General features: G+C 34.2%; 1 protein-coding gene and 1 pseudogene across 5 annotated transcripts; one reads left to right on the top strand and one right to left on the bottom strand.

Moving 5' to 3' along the window:
• Positions 1-705: 705 nt before the first annotated feature.
• LOC109097255 lies at positions 706-3321 on the bottom strand (annotated as a pseudogene).
• A 1644-nt stretch (positions 3322-4965) lies between these two features.
• Positions 4966-20964, top strand: LOC109053073 (cleavage and polyadenylation specificity factor subunit 6-like). 5 transcript variants are annotated; one of them, XM_042737898.1, is made up of 12 exons: positions 4966-5135; positions 6606-6815; positions 7819-7922; positions 8039-8184; positions 8254-8442; positions 9388-9877; positions 11204-11308; positions 12130-12245; positions 12350-12503; positions 13845-14034; positions 14102-14133; positions 14222-15686. In XM_042737898.1, the coding sequence occupies exons 1-10, from the start codon at positions 5076-5078 to the stop codon at positions 14020-14022; spliced, it is 1752 nt and encodes a 583-aa protein (XP_042593832.1). In that variant the 5' UTR covers positions 4966-5075; the 3' UTR covers positions 14023-14034; positions 14102-14133; positions 14222-15686. The 5 variants fall into 5 exon arrangements, with proteins under 5 accessions (XP_042593832.1, XP_042593829.1, XP_042593838.1 ...); XM_042737895.1 differs by lacking the exons at positions 14102-14133; positions 14222-15686 and adding an exon at positions 18801-20964; XM_042737904.1 differs by lacking the exon at positions 14102-14133.

Here is a 20964-nt window from a genome sequence, read left to right as displayed (position 1 = left end):
ATAGAAATATCTCCCATAATCTTTAACACGTGACCCTAGACCACAAACTAGTCATAAGTAACTGGGGTATATTTGTAGCAATAGCCAAAAATACATTGTATGGGTCAAAATTATTGATTTTTATGCCAAAGATCGTTAGGATGTTAGGTAAAGATCATGTTCCATGTTGATATTTTGTACATTTCCTACCGTAAATATATCAAAAATGTATTATAATTAGTAATATCATTATCATTAGTAATATGCATTGCTAAGGACTTCATTTGGATAACTTTAAAGGCGATATTCTCTCTCTCTCTCTATATATATTTTTTTGCACCCTCAAATTCCAGATTTTCAAATAGTTGTATCTCGGCCAAATATTGTCCTCCTAACAAACCAAAATTGTATATATATATATATATATATATATATATATATATATATATATATATGTTTTTCTATTAAAAAAAAATATATTTTTTAACATTTCTAATATTATATTTAATATTATTATTTCAAAACATTATATATGCACATTATATATACACTGTTTTATTTTATTTTTTAAATTATATTTTTAAATATTTCTAATATTATACACAGACATCTGACATGTTCATAGTGGGCTTTAAGGAATAATATTCTGTAAAGCTGCTTGAAACAAAAAGTAAAATATATAAACATTTAATCCTAAATCATTTATTCATAAATCAAACAATATTTAAAAAAAAAAATGTTTATTGATACAAAAAAAGTCAATGAGCACTACAAAGGTTCAAAGGGACATCATGTATATCCACACATTTTGCATTCTTGATCTGGACAAAAAAACTGAACACAGATAGTTGTCAAAATTACAACCAGAAACCTGAACTGATGAGTACCACTAAATCACATCCATATTCATATTCGTGTTCAGCGTCCCGCTACAGGACAGCCGTCTGATGATGCTCCTCAGTGATCCTTCATCTGGTCCTCCTCCTCCAGTCTGCGTATCTCTCCCTTCAGGAAGTTGATGTTTTCTCTGGAGGCTTTCAGTCGCTCCTTCAGCTCTGCGATCTCCAGGCTCGTCTTCTTCTTCGCCGCTTCCAGTTTTTCTCGTGTTCGTAACTCCAGCTCTGCAACTGAATGTTCAGTCCACATGATTAGTACTTATGCGGTCTATTTCACAGTATTTCCACATGCTGTGCACTGACAGGAGCTGTGGAGGTAAGCGGAGCACTCACACTCGGTCTCGTGTTTATAGGCACCTAGCGTCAGCTGTCTGGTGGTGTTCAGGAGCTGCTGCATCATGGCTGTAGGGTCTTGGAATATCTGCAGGAACACAGATTTTAGGCTTTAGGGTTGATTGTATTAATGTTGTAATGTCATGTGTGCTGTTCTCATTGATTTCGCACCATCTCGTCGTAGAACTCGGACACCACGGTCTTCTTCGGCATGGCGCTGGAGTCGGACTGGAAGAGCTTCAGCAGATGATACAGCGTGACCTGAAGACAAAAACACCACAACATCAGAACTTTGCTTTTTTTGTCCATTTAATCCAAAGGTAGACTAATGCAGAGGGTTTCAAGCTGGTGCTATTCAATTAAATTTAAGCTTAGCTGTATAGTTCAGAGAAAAACAAGTGTAAAAATTTACAAATATATATATATATATATATATATATATATATATATATATATATATATATATTCACAAACGATTAAATTTATTTTAATTAACTAATACAAATATTAAAATAAACTAAATTTTATTCAAATAAATAAATTATGAATAAATATAAACAATTGTTTCTAATAAACAATTGATTAAATTGGTCAATAAAACATGATTTAAATAATTAAAAATGTATAAATAAATAATGATAATAAAAATAAGATTTAAATAATTTTAATAAAAATGTATTAAAATGAACACAATTTGATTAAAATAAATAAAGAATTAATACATGTTAAAATAAACTCAATTTTATTCAAATAAATAAATTATGATGAATAAATATAAACAATTGTTTCTAAAAAACAATTGATTAAATTGGTCAATAAAACTTGATTAAAATAATTAAAAATGTATAAATAAATGATAATAAATAATAAAAATATGATTTAAATCATTTTAATAAAAATGTATTAAAACGAACACAATCTGATTAAATTAAATAAAGAATGAATAAATAAATAAATATATAAAGTTGTTTTTAAATAAACAACTGGTGTAATGTCATAAAAACTAAATGTTTTCCATTATTTGGAAAATGACAGAAACTAAATAATTTCATAATTTAAGATAATAGAAACTAAATATTTTACGTTGCATTTTTTATTTATATATATATATATATATATATATATATATATATATATATATATATATATATATATATATATATATATTTTTTTTTTTTTTTTTTTTTTTTTTTTCTCCATATATTTATTATATAGTTTTAATAAGGTCTTTATACAATAAATAGTGCACAGCTGTCTTTTACATTTTTGGACAGGGATCCCATGCATGAATAATTTACACACAGAGAAAAATAAAAGTCATTTAATGCCATTTACCGGTCTCTCATTTGGATCGATGAAGAAGATCTTTATGATAATCTCAAACTCTCCCCATCCAGTCTCTGTAATCTCATACGGAGGCTTCGTAACCACTGAAATACAATTATGTGTGAGTCAAAGTCACAAATGTTTGATATGACACTACATAATAATGTGAGATTGACTGAATTGCACACCTCTTAAAGGGTTCCCGTAACTTTCATGCAGTTTGAACTGTATTTTTTTGACATAAGCAGACATATCCTGGGAATATCAGGAGGTGGGTGGGTTAAAAATACGATTTTTTTTTTATAGTATACTACATGTGAAATATACAGTTCTTAAAAGGAGATAAGAGTCAACCTCATTTCTGTAAGGCTTCACATAAACTGTCCACTGATGAGTGTGACCATCGTCTTCTCTTTTCTTGCCAAAATAACTATAAAAAACTCAAAAAACCACAATCAACCCTGTAATCACTACCAAAAAATAAAGTTAGTATAATAAATGCATTAATCAGTCCTGTTATTGTAAAGGAACAGCTGCATTAGCATCACGATCGCTACCTACCTTCACCCGTCCCCCCGAATCTGGACCAAATTCAGCCATCCTCTTAAACATAGTACACAGAGAATAAAGTGTTTTACTCGTTTTGGCTTCCACGAAATGAGAACTGAACTGAATTACTGTGTGGAACTGCCATTAAGCACTAAATATTCGTTTCTCTATGAAGAAAGCCTCTGTGTGTGTCGCGCTCTTGAGAGTGCGTTTTCGCTTGTGAGTCAAATTGCAAAATAAGAGTCCTGAGAATTTCTATTTCTTATTTTTTTTTTCTGAAAAAATGGGCTATAATATCCTCCTGTGACCTAGGTATAGATTTTTGTCCTCTGTAGAGGACATTATATTTTAGTGAATTTCTCTGAGACCCTACATGCATATTCAGGGCTCTTTTTTCCAGAGATGTTAAATGTTTGGAGGTTTGATCATAAACACACTTCCTCCTTTGTCTTTAAATATGACTGATACTGACAGAATGATTAAATGTAGCACTCTTAGGACAATGTGATAATGTTTTGTAATTAACATTTAAATATGGCTGGTTTTCAAATTGTTCGTCGTAAATAAACATCTCAGAAAAATGTGGTGGCGTCTCAAACCGGAATATGACTTTTTGTTATGAAACGGCATAATTTTTTAATACATGTCTTCTGTAGAGGACACCAGGACAAAAATCATGTTAAAGGAAACACAACAAGATATTATGAAAATGTTGCTAAGTTATTACTCCCATTATAACACTTGTTATTTCGTTATGGTTTGCCCCAAGAACACATTAATTTGCATATTATATGCAATGTATAGATATACATAATAGAATGGGAATACCAATTTATGGACATTTTATGCACATGTTCCATAAAGTACAGCAGTGTATATCAAATTATTCTGTTATATCTTTCATAACATAGTTGAGAATCATCTTTGTACAAAGTTTGGCTAAAATAGCCTGAAACCTAAAAACTGATTAGTGGATGAAAAAAATAAATAATGTTTTAATGTCAGTAATGTTTTTGCCTATACATGACTTCTCATGTCTATTTTTTAAATTTATTTATTTATTATTTATTTATATATATATATATATATATATATATATATATATATATATATATATATATATTATCTCTATATAACTTCATCTCAGCGTCCTCAACAAATGGCATAAATATGAATAAAATATATTAAATATATATATTTTTCTCCATTTGTTTCTTACGCTCCAACCAATGAAATGACAAAAAAAAAAGAATAATAATAATAAAAAAGAATAATAACTATGTTTCTCAGGAGGATAGCATTATTGGATTATAATATAATTTTTATAATTTAATCTATAGAAAATACTAAATAGAAAATGCACTGCAGGAATAGAATAATATAACTACCTATTAAATAAATTTAAATGAAAAAAAATTAGGGCTGTCAAATGACAAAAAACAAATAATATTAATTAGGGCTGTCAAATGATTAATCACGATTAATCACATCCAAAATAAAAGTTTTGTTTACATAATATATGTATGTGTACAGGGTATATTTATTATGTATATATAAATACACACACATAAATTATATATTTAGAAAATATTTACATGTAAATACATTTATATATTAATATTCTTATATTTTATATTATATATAAATATATTTAATATATAAACATAACATTCTTCTTAAATATATACATGCATGTGTGTGTATTTATATATACATAATAAATATACACAGTATGCACACACATATTATGTAAACAAAACTTTTATTTTGGATGTGATTAATCGTGATTAATCATTTGACAGCCCTAATATTAATTTTATTAATCGGGACTCGAAATATAAAGACGGTGAAGTGAATCTTAACGGAACATGACGGGAAAAAGGCTTTTATTGTGAAATTGCGTGTCGCTCATCAGCACGTCTAGGTTTTTTTTTTGGGCGGGCGTTTCTTCTTCACGCGCAGCACCGAGGAGGAGGAGGAGGAAAACAGAAAATGGCGGACGGTGTTGATCACATCGACATTTACGCCGATGTAGAAGAGGAATTTAATCAGGTCAGGTTTACTCTCAACATCTACACTTGACTAATAATAAATAGTTTACGTGTCGTACGTACAGATTAAAAAGAGCCTCTCAGAAATGCGCAGCGCTTTCTTCTCTGGGGCTTACTAGCGCGTCTGCTAACACTAGCAGCTAACGTTAGCTAGCGAGCAGCGTCTGTGTACAACAGTAAACATAAAGGTTAAGTCGGTTACGTATCTTATTTTTTGTTAGCTATCTAAATAATGTCTGTATTGTGTTGGTATTTGCATTTTGAGCGCGAAACTGAGTCCGTTGCGGCGCGGGCGTTCATTGTTTGGTCTCGTGCGGCTACAGCAGGCCGAGCGCGCGCACGATGTCGCTTCGTGTATTTTGTGTATTTTAAAGTTTTATAATGCATTTATACTTTATTAATACATATTCTAAACATTTATTCTAAAAAGTCTCCAAACAAGGTCATGATAAATAACGATATTGTCTTTCAAAAAAAAAAAAAAAAAAAAGAGTCGACTCTGAACCGCCTTAACGAGTCATCATATTTTCGAATCTTCTGTGTGTTACCTTAATACGTCATAAAATAACAAATTTGCATAATCCCCACCTGCCCTCAAAATATTCGTATTCAGAAAGACCAATCACGACAGACTTGGCCAGCTGACCAATCAGAGCAGAGTAGGTTTATGGAAGGGAGGGGTTTATAGACCTTAAGCTCAGAACTTGCTTGGAACGAATCGTTTCGAAATCATTGAAAAATGATTCTAATATTCTGAGAAAATTACAATGTTTTCTGACCTTAGATGCATTTAAACCTGTTGTAGGTGACTCCAACACAATGTAAGGACACTTTAAAATACCATATGACCTGCTCTTTAAGAAAGGTAAATTTTATTTATAGAGCACAAGTTTTAACACAACCGTGGTTGATCCAAAATGCTGTACAATAAAAAAAAAAATCAAAAACTTAAAAGAGAAAAAGAGGGGAGGAAAAAGACAATAAATAAATAATAAAATAAATCATATAAAAAAATTACAGCTAGATGGCAGCATTAATCAATTTAATTTAATTTAACTATGTATTAAATAACAAATAAATGTTTAAAAACTAAGAAAATAAAATGACAAACAGTGAAATTACTGAAACATTAACATGGAAACTGAAAATATATATTAAAAAAATTAAAAGTAAAACTAATAAAATCACACCACAAATTTACTAAAACTTTTGCTAAAATTTAAATCAAAACTGAAAAAAAAAGATTTTTCTAGTTATTTATAATTTAAATAAAGCTATTTTATTTAATGTGTTTAATTTCTACAAAGTATTTATTCAAAAATCTAATAAAAATGACAAGCACTACAAAATCTCAGTGATTACTCATATCAAAATAATATCACAGATACAAAAAAAAAACATTCTCACATTTTAGATACCCCTCCTCCTAATAATACTTAAAAAACGTGTGTTTGTCTTTCTGCTTCCACAGGAGTCAGATTATCCTGTTCATGAGCAGATTGACCTGTATGATGATGTCATCTCACCATCTGCCAACAACGGGGACGCACCTGAGGACCGAGATTACCTGGACAACCTGCCTGCGCCGGGAGGATCCGAGGGGAACAAAGGAGCTCCGCCGAACGTCGTCTACACCTACACTGGCAAAAGAATCGCTCTGTACATCGGCAACCTCACATGGGTCAGTCTTGTACCTCTACACATAAAAAAAAAAAAATTGTTTTATATATATATATATATATATATATATATATATATATATATATATATATATATATATATATATATATATATATATATATATATATGATATGGTCTTTTAGAATCAAAACTTTTCATAATCTTGACAAAATACATATCGTTGGAAAGAGTCTCAAGATTCCATATTTGGTGGTTATTTCGTCAGACCTAATACTGAGAGACAAACTGATACATTTGTGACCGAAAAATGCATAAAAAAAATTCAATGGAGTTTGAATGGCACCCGGTGGCTGTTTGTGGTATAACGCCTAAACAAAATTGCATAGCAACCTACATTTTTTTTTATATCAACTTCAAATTTGGAACACAACTTATGTAGACATATGGCTTTCATTGTATAGCAATTTTGGATTAAAACATATTTTATAAGATATTTATTTTATATAAAATATAATAAAAATAGTACAGTACATTTTCTTTACAGTAAATTTAAACTTCTATAACTTTTTATGCTTTTATTTTTTTAAATGATTTCACTTCTGTAATAATCTGCAGATTGTCTTCTTTAAAAAGAGACCAACCTTTGGTCTGTATTCAGAAGTGTTTATGAATTATAACAATTTAAGTTTGAATAGTGTACTTTCACATCTATGTTCAAAAAGCTGGGGTGACAGTTAAGAGGTTAAAGGGCGTGTAAAGCATCAAAACATGTTTAATACAGCTTAAAAAAGATTCTACATTAGAATGTGTCCTGTTTAAGTTTTTTCTTTGGTGTCACATAAGCTTATCTATTAGAATAAAGATAACATGGGTCAAAAACAGTGATAACAGCAACTTTTTTTTTTTTTTTTTTTTTTTAATTTGAACCACAGGGCCGATCGTGCAGTAGAAAAAATCCTTAGCGTTGAGCTCTGTCTGCTTCGTTTCACAACAGAAATCGGTTCAGTGTTTATATTGTTAATGTTGGGATTTCCTCTTTACAGTGGACCACTGATGAAGATTTGACCGATGCTATTCGCTCAGTAGGAATCAATGATGTGCTGGAGATCAAGTTTTTTGAGAATCGAGCAAATGGCCAGTCAAAAGGGTAAGTGAACACTGAAGCCGTTCCTAGGTCTTTGTTAATGTATGGACCAGCTCTCCTTTGGCCCTCAGCTTCATGGTTTTATAGAGATGGCTTCTCATGCTCTCTGTGCTCAACAGGTTTGCTCTGGTCTGCGTGGGTTCAGACTCCTCGTCCAGGAAGTTGATGGATCTGCTGTCCAAACGGGAGCTGCACGGACAAAACCCGATCGTCACCCCTTGCAACAAACAGTCGCTCAGCCAGTTTGAGATGCAGTCACGAAAAAGTGAGACCGCAATTCACAGAAATCAAATCTATTGACTGAACAGGTTATTGAAATTCCTGTTACCGTCAGTTTCTGTCCACCCAGGCACACAGTCCGGGCAGATGTCGGGAGAGGGGAAGGCCGGGCCTCCAGGCATAGGATCTCGCAGTGGCTTCCCTCTTGGCAAGAATCGAGGGCGCTTCCCCACCCCGCCTGGCCCGGGAGGAGACCGCTTTCCTGGACCTGGTGGACCTGGTGGACCTCCACCACACTTCTCAGGTACAAGTCTTTATATCAGAGCAAGGGCAGAAATAAACTTTTCTGTAAAGGTGCATTATTTGCCTCTTGAAAGTGATTCACCAGGGGTAATGTTTTGCCTTTTGTATGGTACATTTTTTATAACTACCTTATTAAATGTGTCTGTCGTTTGTTTGGTTTATATGTCATAATTCATATTTAAATTTCATTTCAATCAATCCGAGGTTATTTGAGAATACTATAGACTGTTACCAATAAGAATTCGATCAACATCCACAAAAGCTTGGCCAAGGTGGCACATTTACACAACAGCTGGTGGCGTTTTCCCCCATTTTCTGAGGTCTTAAACTGAGAGTTATGAATGAATTGCGGTGGGTTTTTACAATGATAAAGCTAATAATTAAGTAAAAATACAGTAAATGTATATTAAAGAAATCAAAATAAAGCATGTGCTAAAATTCTAAATGATAAAATAATAAATTAAAATAAAGCACATCCTAAAAAAAAAAAGTTAAATTAAAAATAAAAATTATTATTATTATAATAATATTTTATCATATTTATGACGTTCTTGTCGTGTTTGCGTTCAGACATGTTTTGTTGATCTGTTCTACACTCTGAACTGTCACATACTGTAATACAACTAAATGCCTAATAAAGCTGTTCCCCTTTACATATTTTCTGTTTGTTACCATACATAAAATAAATATAATTAAAACTACATGTTAACCAGGAGTCACTCTCACTATACTCCTTAAGTCCTGAATCAAAATCTACACCAAAGAGCGGCTATGTTACCTTATTATGTAAACATTCAATATCAGATAATTGTGAGCATGCAAATGATTGTTTTTAAACCATTGAAATATTAACTTCTCATGGGGAAGTTTGGAATACTTACTACTTTTCTACTGCTGTCTTTGATCAATGTAAATATAGTTAATTTTTCAAACCCTCCCTTTGCAGGTATGCAAGGCCCGCCGCGTCCTCCCACAGGCCCACCTGGGCCTCCAGGACCCCCTGGCCCCCCTCCACCTGGACAAGGACTGCCGCTGCCCCTCGGAGGTCCTCCTAACAGAGGAGACCGTCCTCTTCCACCCGTCATGTTTCCTGGTCAGTTTGGTCAGCCTCCTATGGGACCGATGCCTCCTGGCCCGCCCCCACCTGGATATGGGCCTCCCCCAGGCCCCCCTCCACTGCAGCAGGGTCTGCCCCCTCCGGGACCCTTCCCTCCCCGTCCACCTGGGCCATTAGGACCCCCGCTTGGCCTCGTGCCTCCACCACACATGCAAGGACCCCCGCCTGGAGGTCCACCGCCGGCCCCTCATGTCAACCCGGCCTTCTTCCCACCGCCTGGAAACAACAACATGCCATCGTCGGACAGCAGGGGCCCACCCCCGGGTGACATGTACGGCCGCCCGCCTCCATATGACAGAGACTATGGCCCTGGCGGCAGGTAAGAAACACCTCACCTTCACTGTACAGTAAATCTCACCCGTAACGAGTTCTCAGGCCGCACCAGTGAAAACGAAATGTTTGGATTATTTACGGCTGCACGATTTCAAAACTAATTGCGTTTTTTTTTCTTTTCCTATTAAAAATTGCAGTAGCGCATTTAAAATGATTTTATTTTTTATTTTTATCAAGTACAAGCTTCAGGTTTCATTATAACTGTAAAAATAAAAGTCATACTATTGTAGTAATTATTACAAAAGTAAATTATTTAAAAAAATATATATATATATTTTTTTTATTTTAAGTAAATAAGTAGGGTTGGGTATTGTTTGAGTTTTATCGATTTCGATTCTTATCGATTCCTATTTTTGATTCCAATAAAAAAAAAAAAGTTAAACATTTAGACTTTGGCCTACAAGAGGAACTTCTGCCTGTGGTTTTAACAAAAATACCGAAGTGAAAACAACTAGACTAATATAAATTTCAAACATTAAATTGTTAAATTGTTAAAATACAACTGAACAAATTTCAGGTACAGAAATTGAAATCAAAAGTTTAAACACACTGCATAGTTTTCTTTACATAAACGAATCTGTTCCAGCCTGGAACTAGCTTGTCTGCAGCGGAAATGCACGGAACGGTTCGAGAATAGCCAGGAAATGCACTGGGACCGTGTTTCTCTGAGCTCACGCTTTAGATGTGTGTGCGGCACAAAACAGTGTGGAGGTTCTTTCCCTTCCTGCGCTTAAAGGTTAGGTAGGAGATTTCGGAAAGGCTAGCAATAGCGATCTTTTGAAAGATCCCACCTTCCCTGCTTAATCACTCTGCAAAGCCACGCCGCCTCCAAAACACATGAACACGCACAGGCAGACCAGAAGCCAATCAGCGATACGATGAGAGACAGCGTTGGTGGACGGTTAAATGCAACACTGCCAGACAAAATAATGTAATAATATTAAGCCTGCACTGCGAACTGTGCTGAAGATACGTGTCATCACAGTCAGGCAACACAAACCTGTTTCATGATTTGAAACAATATCACTCATTAGAACAAGCAGAAACTTAGAAATACGGTTTTCTTTTGAGAGATTTATTATGTTTTTGGAAACATTTCATATAGGTACAATTTTTTTATTTTTTGCTATTCTTACTCTGAAGCATTCAGCACATATTAACTATACTTTTTTTTTGTGAAACACAAAGCACATATTTAATTAAATCTCAGCCTTTACGATTTGGTATTTATTATTAACTCCAGGATTGGAGGTTATTGGTGACGTGTGTGGCCTCAAACTGACCCTGAATCTCCTCTCTGGCCTTTCTTCAGTAACTTCAGACCCCCTGTAGTATGTGGCTTTGAGCCCTGGATAAACGAGGGGTTGGTTGATGTGAAAAACTCTGGCCAGCACTTGCACAGTACAAGTGATCAAGGGTTAGTGAAGTAACCGTCTGCTGACACCAGGATCCTGAAACGGACCTTCTCTCAGGCTTGAGTGTGTTCTGAATGCATCGAATGTGTGCCGTCTCTGCAGTGATTTGACCTTTTTTTTTTCTAGTGATTCTCTGAAATAAATTTTTTATTGAAATAGAAATTGAGGTTTTCATTTAGCTGAACAATTAAGCCAAAATAAAGTATAATTAAGTTTGTGTAATTTAATTATTTTTGCTGTTCAGGGTGTCTTGTAAAGTTCTTCAGTAGATATACTGTAGTTTTAATTTCAGTTTCTATATCATTTTATTTTATATATATATTTTAGACAATATATATATATATATATATATATTTTTTTTTTTAGTAAAATTAGGATACTATTATAATTTTAAATATTTTTATTTTCTGTTCATTTTAATTTTTTTAAATCTAGTTGTAGTTTTTGTCTTTTTTTTATAAATTAGTTTAGTTTTTCGTATCATTGAGAAACTTTTATATTTTTCAGTTACTTTTTTTAATTGTCTATCATTTATTTTGAGGTTTAGTACTTCCAAGGTAAACTAAAATCAGTTAAAATTTATCTTATGTAAAGAAACAATGTTTTTAGAGGGTTTAGGATCAATCTTAGTTAACTATAATAACCGTGGTTTCATACTACAAATGTTTTTGGTTACCGAAATTTCAGTTTATCACTAGTTTTAACATGCTTTGTGATTCAGCACTAACGGCACTGCTGCTCTCTGTGTGAAATTGGACCCTGATGTGTTGGTGTGTTCTGATTTATGCTTTTAATTTCAATGCGTCTGCTTTTTCTCTTGTAGGGACTTGGATTCGTCTCGCGCTCCTCTGAGCGAAGCTGAGTTTGAGGAGATCATGAATCGTAACCGAGCAATCTCCAGCAGTGCTATCTCGAGGGCTGTGTCAGATGCAAGTGCAGGTGCGAAAACACATATATATATATATATACACATACACACATACACACAGCATGAATGTTTAGTTTGGTTTGTCAGGTGGTAATTAAATGCTCTGTTTTTGTAGCTGATTACGGCAGTGCTATAGAGACTCTGGTGACGGCCATCTCTCTGATCAAGCAGTCGAAGGTTTCTGCTGATGACCGCTGTAAAGTTCTCATCAGCTCACTGCAGGACTGCTTGCATGGAATCGAGTCCAAATCCTATGGCTCTGCATCAAGGTAAAGATCTTATGGGTCTACACTATTTTTGTTTTAGCGGGGGTCTTTGGGCATGAAGTGCCTTTTTTTTGTTTCTTTTTTTTTTCCTTGATAACCACTGACTGTGCCAATCTGAAATTAAAAATCCTGCAGAAACCCTGTTTTTAAACTTTTCAAAATCCAAAAAGTTTGTTTATTTTAAAGGTCAAATTAGACTTTGAATAACAGATTTACAGTGTGTTCCTGCTGAACACATATTGATCACACAACGCCGTCATTGTGATTCGTGTGTGGAACGTTAAGAACTTTGTAAACCAACTCAAATATAACCAGCGTTTATTGCGCTAATTCATTTATTGCCAAGAGCAACAAAGGCAGAATAAACTGTGGTCTACCTAAAGCTAAACCGACTTAAACTCTTCGAAAGCACAGCTCAGCGTTGCTCTGAAGCACCCTTGCATGAGCAGTGGTCACACAAATGGTGGAGCCACTAGCGCAGGTTAATTCTCAGACTTTTATATGATATTTATAGCTCCTAACAGGCTGTGTGACTATGAGGAATGATTACCTCAAAATGTACGTCGGTATGCAGTTTTTCCTGTTGTTCGCGTGTCAGTGATTATCCCCCGGGTGCCAATGTTGGCACACGTGCCATAGGTTGCTGACCCCTGCTTTAGAGGATGCATCATAATGTTTGCATGAGCTTTCATCAAAGTTAAATGTCTTTAGAGATCACTCTTCTGCTGATGTGACCAAAGGCATGCTGGCAGGTAAAAATCAGGCATAGGATCCAAATAAGAATTTTATAGGCATTGCAGCACCCTGGTAAAATATTAACCACTAGTATCAGAGCCTAACATGTTCCTTTTCATGATCCTATTAATTCCAGATTGATAAGATATACACTTCCACCTTGTGTTTTCTGTTGAATCTTTCAATTTGAAACAATGCATGCAAAATTGTTTCATGCATTGCAAAGTCTGATGCATTACAAAAATATTAATGTATTTAAATTCTTTCATGCATTGCAAAATCTGATATTGACGTTGTGAATGCATGAAATAATTTTGTAGTTCATGACATTTTGCAATGCTTTAAATGTTCATTTTGAATGCATTTTTTTTTTTGCATCAATTTTCCATTGCACCAAATAATTTTGCAATGCATCAGTTTGGCTGTGTATGAAATAATTTAGCAAAAAAAAAAAAATTAAATTAAAACATTGTTTCATGCATGTGAAATGATTTAATGTATTGCAAAACTTCATTCATTTAAAATATTTGATGTATTGCAGACATTTTCATGAATTCATATTTGGTGCATTGTGGTTTCATATTCTCTTCAATGCTTTTCAACCTTAAGCAGGCGGGAGCGGTCCAGGGAGAGGGACCACAGTCGCTCTAATGAGAAGCGTCACCGCAAGTCTCGCAGCCGAGATCGACGCGAGGACTATTACAGGGAGCGCAGCCGCGAGAGAGACCGCCATCGTGACCGTGACCGCGAGAGAGACAGAGAACGTGAGCGGGAATATCGCCGTTAGTTGGAGAGGAAGGTGTGTATCCTGTTTGTCTGTCTTTCTCCCCTTTTCATTCAGGATTCAGATGTACATTCTATTGCAGAGGTCGGGATCACAGGTATGTGATCAGAAAAGGTGAGTCCCGGAACTTATACAAGTACTGTCATTTTTATTTTCCTTACAGCTAATCTATTTTTTTTTTCTTTTTATTTTACGAATGTAGCGTGATCTGAGTACTCTGATATTTAAAACGTGTGTACCTGGTCTTGAAGCCGTTCAATGTGCAATATCAGCTCCAGCAAACACAAACTGTTCCGTAATTGTCGATGATTTCCAGGTTGTCTTTAATAGGATTATATGTGAATTGCAACGTTTTATTTAAAAAATCGATTTGCATTTTAAAATGCAAGTTACTGCACTTATTTGTCCGTTTAACTGAGATTTGCTGCTAGTTTTTAGACCATGCCAATTTTGTCTTCATGTGAGGTCAAACAAAGTTCCCTTATCATATTTTGCCTATTTGACTAAATGTGTGCCAAAAAATTGAAACTGGGATGCATATCATGTCTTTCGAGTTGTGGTTTTGAAATATAAATTCAACCTGGGACCATAAATGTCTTGAAAATTGGTTGTAGTTGGATGAGAGAAAATGAATGTTTTTATCCCACACTGAAATGAGCAAAATCATGTTTCTCAGATTGTGTATTGACATTCCTGTAGACAGATTTGTTGTTGACATAATAATGGTTGTTCTAGTGTTTAGTTCCTCATTGATTTATGAAAAGCAAATGAATGGAGTCAAATTGATCTGCTTTGGCATTTAAAAACATGAAGTTGTAGTCTTATGTCCCGGTTGAGTTGTCATGGTGTAGGCAAATTCAGATTGTTTTGTGTGTTATGGTTAAGTCTTGAGCACATCTGTACAGTATAATTTAAGAAAACACATTCTGAATGTCCTCTGTCAGAGCAAGTTAAATGTATTTTTACTGTGAAGGGTCATTTTGTGCATCCTGCTAGTATTTCAGAGTCACATTTCCAGGTTTTTAGTAGCTAGTCAAACATTTCCATCTTTAAAGTTCTTTTTTTATCGGTTCACATCAATTTGTTATTCATTTATTTTCTGTTTGTTAATGTTACGCCCTTTTAGATGCTTCAGATGTAGCAGTTCTTCACCATTTTAAATTTAAAATATACACAGCTCTGCAATGTCAGAATGTAGATCTACTGGGCAAAAAAAAAACAAAGTATGCCTTTCGTATTATTATTATTATTATATCTCCTTCAGTGCTTTATGAATGGAGAAGAACTGCTATATTGCTATATTGAACGTTTTTAGCATTTCTATACTGTTTTGTTTTTTTAATTCTCTCTAAACACTCGTGTTTGTAATGATTTAAGTTTGATTTAGTATGCAATAAATATTTAATAAACATTTTCAAAATCAGTATTTGAATGAATGCAGCACATGTCCTCAGTTCAAACCCTGTTGGTCTGATTTTAAAGATTGTCTAACCTGTTGCTTCATGGCTCTGCTGTGTGACGGTTTCTTCAGTACAGGCTAAATTTGTACGTAAATGTAAATGCTGAGGACACTGTAATATCATGTGTGATGCATTGTGATGTGACCTCACATACACTAGATTTATAGGCATTGTGCCAAATACAAACCAATTAAACTGCAACTGCAACTCGGGTTTAGCAAATGGATTGTAAATGCACAACTGCATTATCAATTTTGTTTAATGTAACTCTGGCTGCGGCCTCATAGCACAAAAATTGCCAATTATTCAGGTGGTTGGTTGTTTGTTTTTTATTTTAATTTTTCTCTGTATTCCCAACTGTACAACCTATAATTGTAGCAACACCAATCAGGGAAAGACAGCAATGCATTATTTGCATTTTATTGATTTGTTCCACTGTTATGTTGCACGTTTAATACATGATTTTTCTCCTAAAGTATGCTTTTGTTTTTTTAGATCAGGCTAGAGATTTTGAATCGAGATTTTTATGCACACTTAAAGATTTGAAAGCATTTGCTCCATGCGTAGAGCCCTGTTCCATGGGATTTATTGGGATTTTTGGATGTAGTGCCCATCTGTCAGGAGTTCTCTGACTGTTTTCCCAGGTTATTTGTGTAGGTTTTTCTGAAGTAATGGTCCTGACGTGGTATTAATCACACCCCTTTTCCTCTGTTCAGTATTGTGCTTTATAAGATGCTGTCACAGGATTGGACAAACTTGTGTTTTTGTAATAGTTACAGACACTAATAATTCCCAACACAAACTGTAATATCTTTGATGAATTCAGTGCAAGAATTTCCATATGTTAATGTCTATTTAAAGTAAAATTGCTAATATTTCTTGTACCAAAATGGGCTGAGATACCGGTGAATATGGCTATAGTAAGACACCAGCTAATATTTTAATCAGTGCATTTTATATTTCATGTCCATTTCTCTTGTGACTAACAGAAGGGCAAAAGCAGAACAATTAGTTGCTTAATTATTTGTCCAACCCTGTGTACTGTAACTCCAGTGTCCACTGAACCACTAGAATCAAGCTTATTTGATTTAATTTATTAAATCCTTTTATTAGTATTATTATTGTTTGATCAACTCCTACAAACGTAATTTTTAGTTCAGTAGAAATTGTGTATTAACTGATGGTGAGCAATTGTAGACAATTGCATCTTAAAAAAAAAAAAAAAAAGGTTTTCTTTGGGACGGGAATTGGATTTGAAATATGAATTTATTGCTTGTTCTCAGAGGTACAGTGGACGGTGTACATTCTTTTATGTGCTTTACAAAATTTATGTCTGAGTGGAATATTAAAATTCAGTATTTTTCCTATTGTAGAAACAATACAGAAAATACAGGCTAATAGTGTGAGTTTAGTTTAATTGTAATTAAATGAGTTAAATGCTCTAAAGAATCTTGAATGGTTGATTGCTTAATTGAGAGTAAAATTCAGTAAAAGGAGATAAAAAATAGTGTTTTTAAATATGTATGTATCTTGGCAGATTACCATGTGTAGATGATCAAGTCATGAGTTATTGACCATGATTGACAGATTTTGACGATGTCAAATTTATATGTTGTTTTTACACCTTTTAGATGTGGTGTTTCTTTAGATATAGATATGAAGTCTGCAAAATGAGCACTAATGAGGGATTTGAAGTAGTTCATATAATTGATTTACCTGTGAAATTGATTTTGTGCAACAAGCAGAAAACTCAATTACTATGAGTTAACCTTGTTTGAACTCATAAGAGATCATACGTGTTTTTTAAACTTACTGAGACAAACCAATCAACCAAAATAATGTCAAATCAGTATCATAATACAGGGATTTTATTTTAGTGCAGTGTCATTGCAGTTTTTCATGTTAAATATATAAAAAAAAATCATCTTGTTCCAAACACACCGGAGGAGCTGTTTTGCTAAAATGTACTGTAACACTACCAAATGTATTTCAGATCTCACTCATTCAAAGTTTGTGTTGACAGTACAGATGCTGATTTGTATGGATTTGTTTTGGTTGATTGATTTCTCAATGGGACTAAAAGCCATACATTTTCCTATGACTCTACTGATGGATATTTTTCCAGTTGGTTAACTCGTATGAATTACAGTTTTGATGTGAGATATTGTGCGTTTGGTTACTATACAGTTTATCATTGTCATGGAAGAATAAAAGACATTAGACATGATTAATTGCCAATGACAATTTTTATAAGAATAGTTCACCCAAAAATGAAAATTTGATGAATAACTCCTTCTCAAGCCATCTAAGATGTAGAGGAGTTTATTTCTTCATCAGGTTTGGAGGAATGTAGCATTGCATCAGTGTCTCAGCAATGGATGCACTGGAGTGAATGGGTGCCGTCAGAATGAGAGTCCAAACAGCTGATAAAACACCACAATAAGTAATCCACAGCACTCCAGTCCATCAGTTAACATCTGGAGAAGACACAAGCTGCGTGTTCATAAGAAATAAATCTGTTATTAATCAATTTTTAACTTCAGACCATCGCTTCTGGCTAAAATATGAGTCCATGATCCATAAAAACGCTTCCTCCAGTGAAAAAGTCAGTCTCCTGTTGTCTCTCACATCAAAATCAACCCACGTTTTAGATCTGTTTTGGACTGTTTTCAATGGTAAGCAGTTCTTGATCTGTGCATATTTGTGGTGTGGATTAGTTGTGATGTTTTTATCAGCTGTTTGGACTCTCATTCTGACGGCACCCATTCACTGCAGAGCATCCATTACTGAGCAAGTGATGCAATGCTACATTTCTCCAAATCTGATGAAGAAACAAACTCCTCTTCACCTTGGAGGTCAAATTCAGTAAATTTTCATTTTTGGTTTAGTCCTGCAAGTAAAGTCCATCAGAGTGAAAATGAAGTATTTGCTGAGTTGTGCTGTTGAGTACAGTGTTTAATAGTTGTGCATGCCAATGTCTTTGATTGTGTTGTCTCTTCACACTGTATTTATACGCTTATTCCAGGGGCTTGTCTCAAATACAGTGATTTTTAATGAATGCATTTAATGTTGTACTTTTACCAAATTCTGTGCTTTTGTGAAACAGTTACATTTTAACAATACTTTTGACTATTACAGTAATCGTAATGCAACATTATGCCCCTTAATTTGATGCTGTTGAAAACTGAAAGTTGTTTGCATGCCTGTGTATGTCTGGGACGGTCTGAGCGTGTGTAGATGTAGAGGGGAAAAGCAGCTTGTGTGTGTTTCTGGGTTCTGTGCCCCAAAACAAACTGCCACCTTCGTTTTGACACCTTTCAGCTGAACGCAAGAGGAGGAGGAGAGACGTCAGGAGCAACGTGGATTCATCCGACAGCGTCACGGAGAGCGCCGGACTCCGGACACACTCTGCAGCGCTAGAGTTCTGTAAAATATGATACACTCATTCTTAATTCCTGACAGCTCTTTTTTTATTTTTTACTTTTATTTGGAAGTAGCTGTGTGCTAAAGTCAGTTCAGCAAAAGATAATTTTTTGCCTGCTTGTTCGAAACACAAAACAACTTTCCAACTGCTATAATGTTGTAAATTGTCAGTTAGCTAGATTTGTTTTTATAGCATCCTCTTTTTGGTTTCATGTTTCATCCCTTTTCCCTTCTTCCATATAATGTTTGTAAGTGTCTTTTGCCTTGATTATTAAATAGAATCTGTGTTGTAATAAAGTGTGTACTGAGGTTGTTGCTTGTTTATATTTGATCTGCTAGTCTGGGAACTTTAAGCCAGCCAACTCTTTATTTATTGTTCAGAATTGCACATTTCCAAAACTTGTCCTACTTGAATATCAGATTAATTGGTTTGATTAAAGAACCACATTTCAGGTTGTTTGACATCTTAACTTTCTATAAACACTGTGCCATTGTGCCTTTTCCAATTTTACCCAATTTTATGAGATTATGGGTTAATTTGTGAAGTATCTGTTGTAATTCCTGTTCACATTTTAAATTATTTGTCAGTTCATACAGGGTTTAAATTTTCAGTGGTTTTCTTGATTGTAATTGGAGCTCTACAATTCAAATCTAAAATATGCTAAATTTCTATAGTCCTATTTTTGTGTTTAAATCAGGTATGTTTCGTAAATATGATCCAGTTCAAAATTTTCTGCATTTGTAATGTCTATCTGACATCCCTGACTCCCATGTGTGCATTGCTTTGTGTATATAACTAATCTTCGTGTGTGTGTGTGTATATAGGACATATTATAATTTGTTCCTCAATAAGTCTCCTCTTATGTTTGATTCTGCTAGATATCGAAGGAAAAGTTCACCCAGAAATGGAAATAATGCGGTTTTTACTCGCCCTTAGTCCATCCAAGATGTAGATGAGTTTTCTTCATCAAAACAGACTTGGAGAAATTTAACATCACAACACTTTCAGAATATTATTGATTGAGGAATCATTTGAAGTTAAAAATGTCTCGATGGATTTGTTTCTTACAAAACTGTAGTGTTTCACTTCACAAGATGTTAGTTGATGGACTGGAGTGTTTTCTTCCGCTGCTTAGACTCTCACTCTGACGGCACCCATTCACTGTAATGAAATGCTAGATTTCTCCAAATCTGTTCCCATGAAGAAACAATATCTTCTATATCTTGGAAGTCCTGAGGGTGGGTACATTTTCAGCAAATATTCGTTTTTTTGGGTTGACTGTTTCAGTGAGCTTTTATAGCTTTATGCAAATTTGGTTCATTGTAAAGAGTTTCCAATTTCTGTTCACAAATTGTAAAAAGGTCAGTTTTCTATATGTAGACTGCTTTCAGCAGCTGTTTGTTAGTGATGTAATAAGCAGCATTTCAATATGCAAGGGTATCACTGCTTAATGTAAATATTCAGGTACTTTTATTTTGAAACTTTGAATGCATAAAGACATTTGAGAAATGTACTTTTGGGTATTTGACACGTGACATGACCTGTGCATTGGTCTCTGCATCTGATTGGATGAAAGATTAAGGTTAATGTAAACTCAGTTGCTCACTTGAGGCCTGTGGGCTTTTATTGGTGTGTTTTTGATGGTTAATCACTGTCAACTAGAGTAGGTTCAATGTTGGAGTAATTCTAGTGGTTCTTGCAACTGCATCCTCTGGTAGTGAGGTGGACAAGCATCTACGTTGTGCGTTTCTTTCATCATAACCATCTGGACTGAGAGGTAAGTCCATTTTGCCTTAAAAAAAATATTGGTACGCTTGTGCATCTTGTAGTCTTGTTTAGTTTTTGTATACCAGAGCATTGCAGCTTGTTTACAGCTAAAGTTTATTCAGGTCTTGCTGTTAGTTGCATTTTCCTCCATTGTTTATTGACATTTGAAGCGGTTCGGTCCACATATATAATTATTTGCACTAGATTCATGACTGATGTGGGCTACCTGATGTAAATATATTCATATTTACTATTACAGAATATTTTTGCCAATCAATAAATTATTTCACACTA

Source organism: Cyprinus carpio, chromosome A4 (genome assembly GCF_018340385.1).
Source record: "Cyprinus carpio isolate SPL01 chromosome A4, ASM1834038v1, whole genome shotgun sequence".
Lineage (NCBI taxonomy): Eukaryota > Metazoa > Chordata > Actinopteri > Cypriniformes > Cyprinidae > Cyprinus > Cyprinus carpio.
Note: the sequence above shows the minus strand (reverse complement) of the source record. Positions and strands in the feature narration are given on the sequence as shown.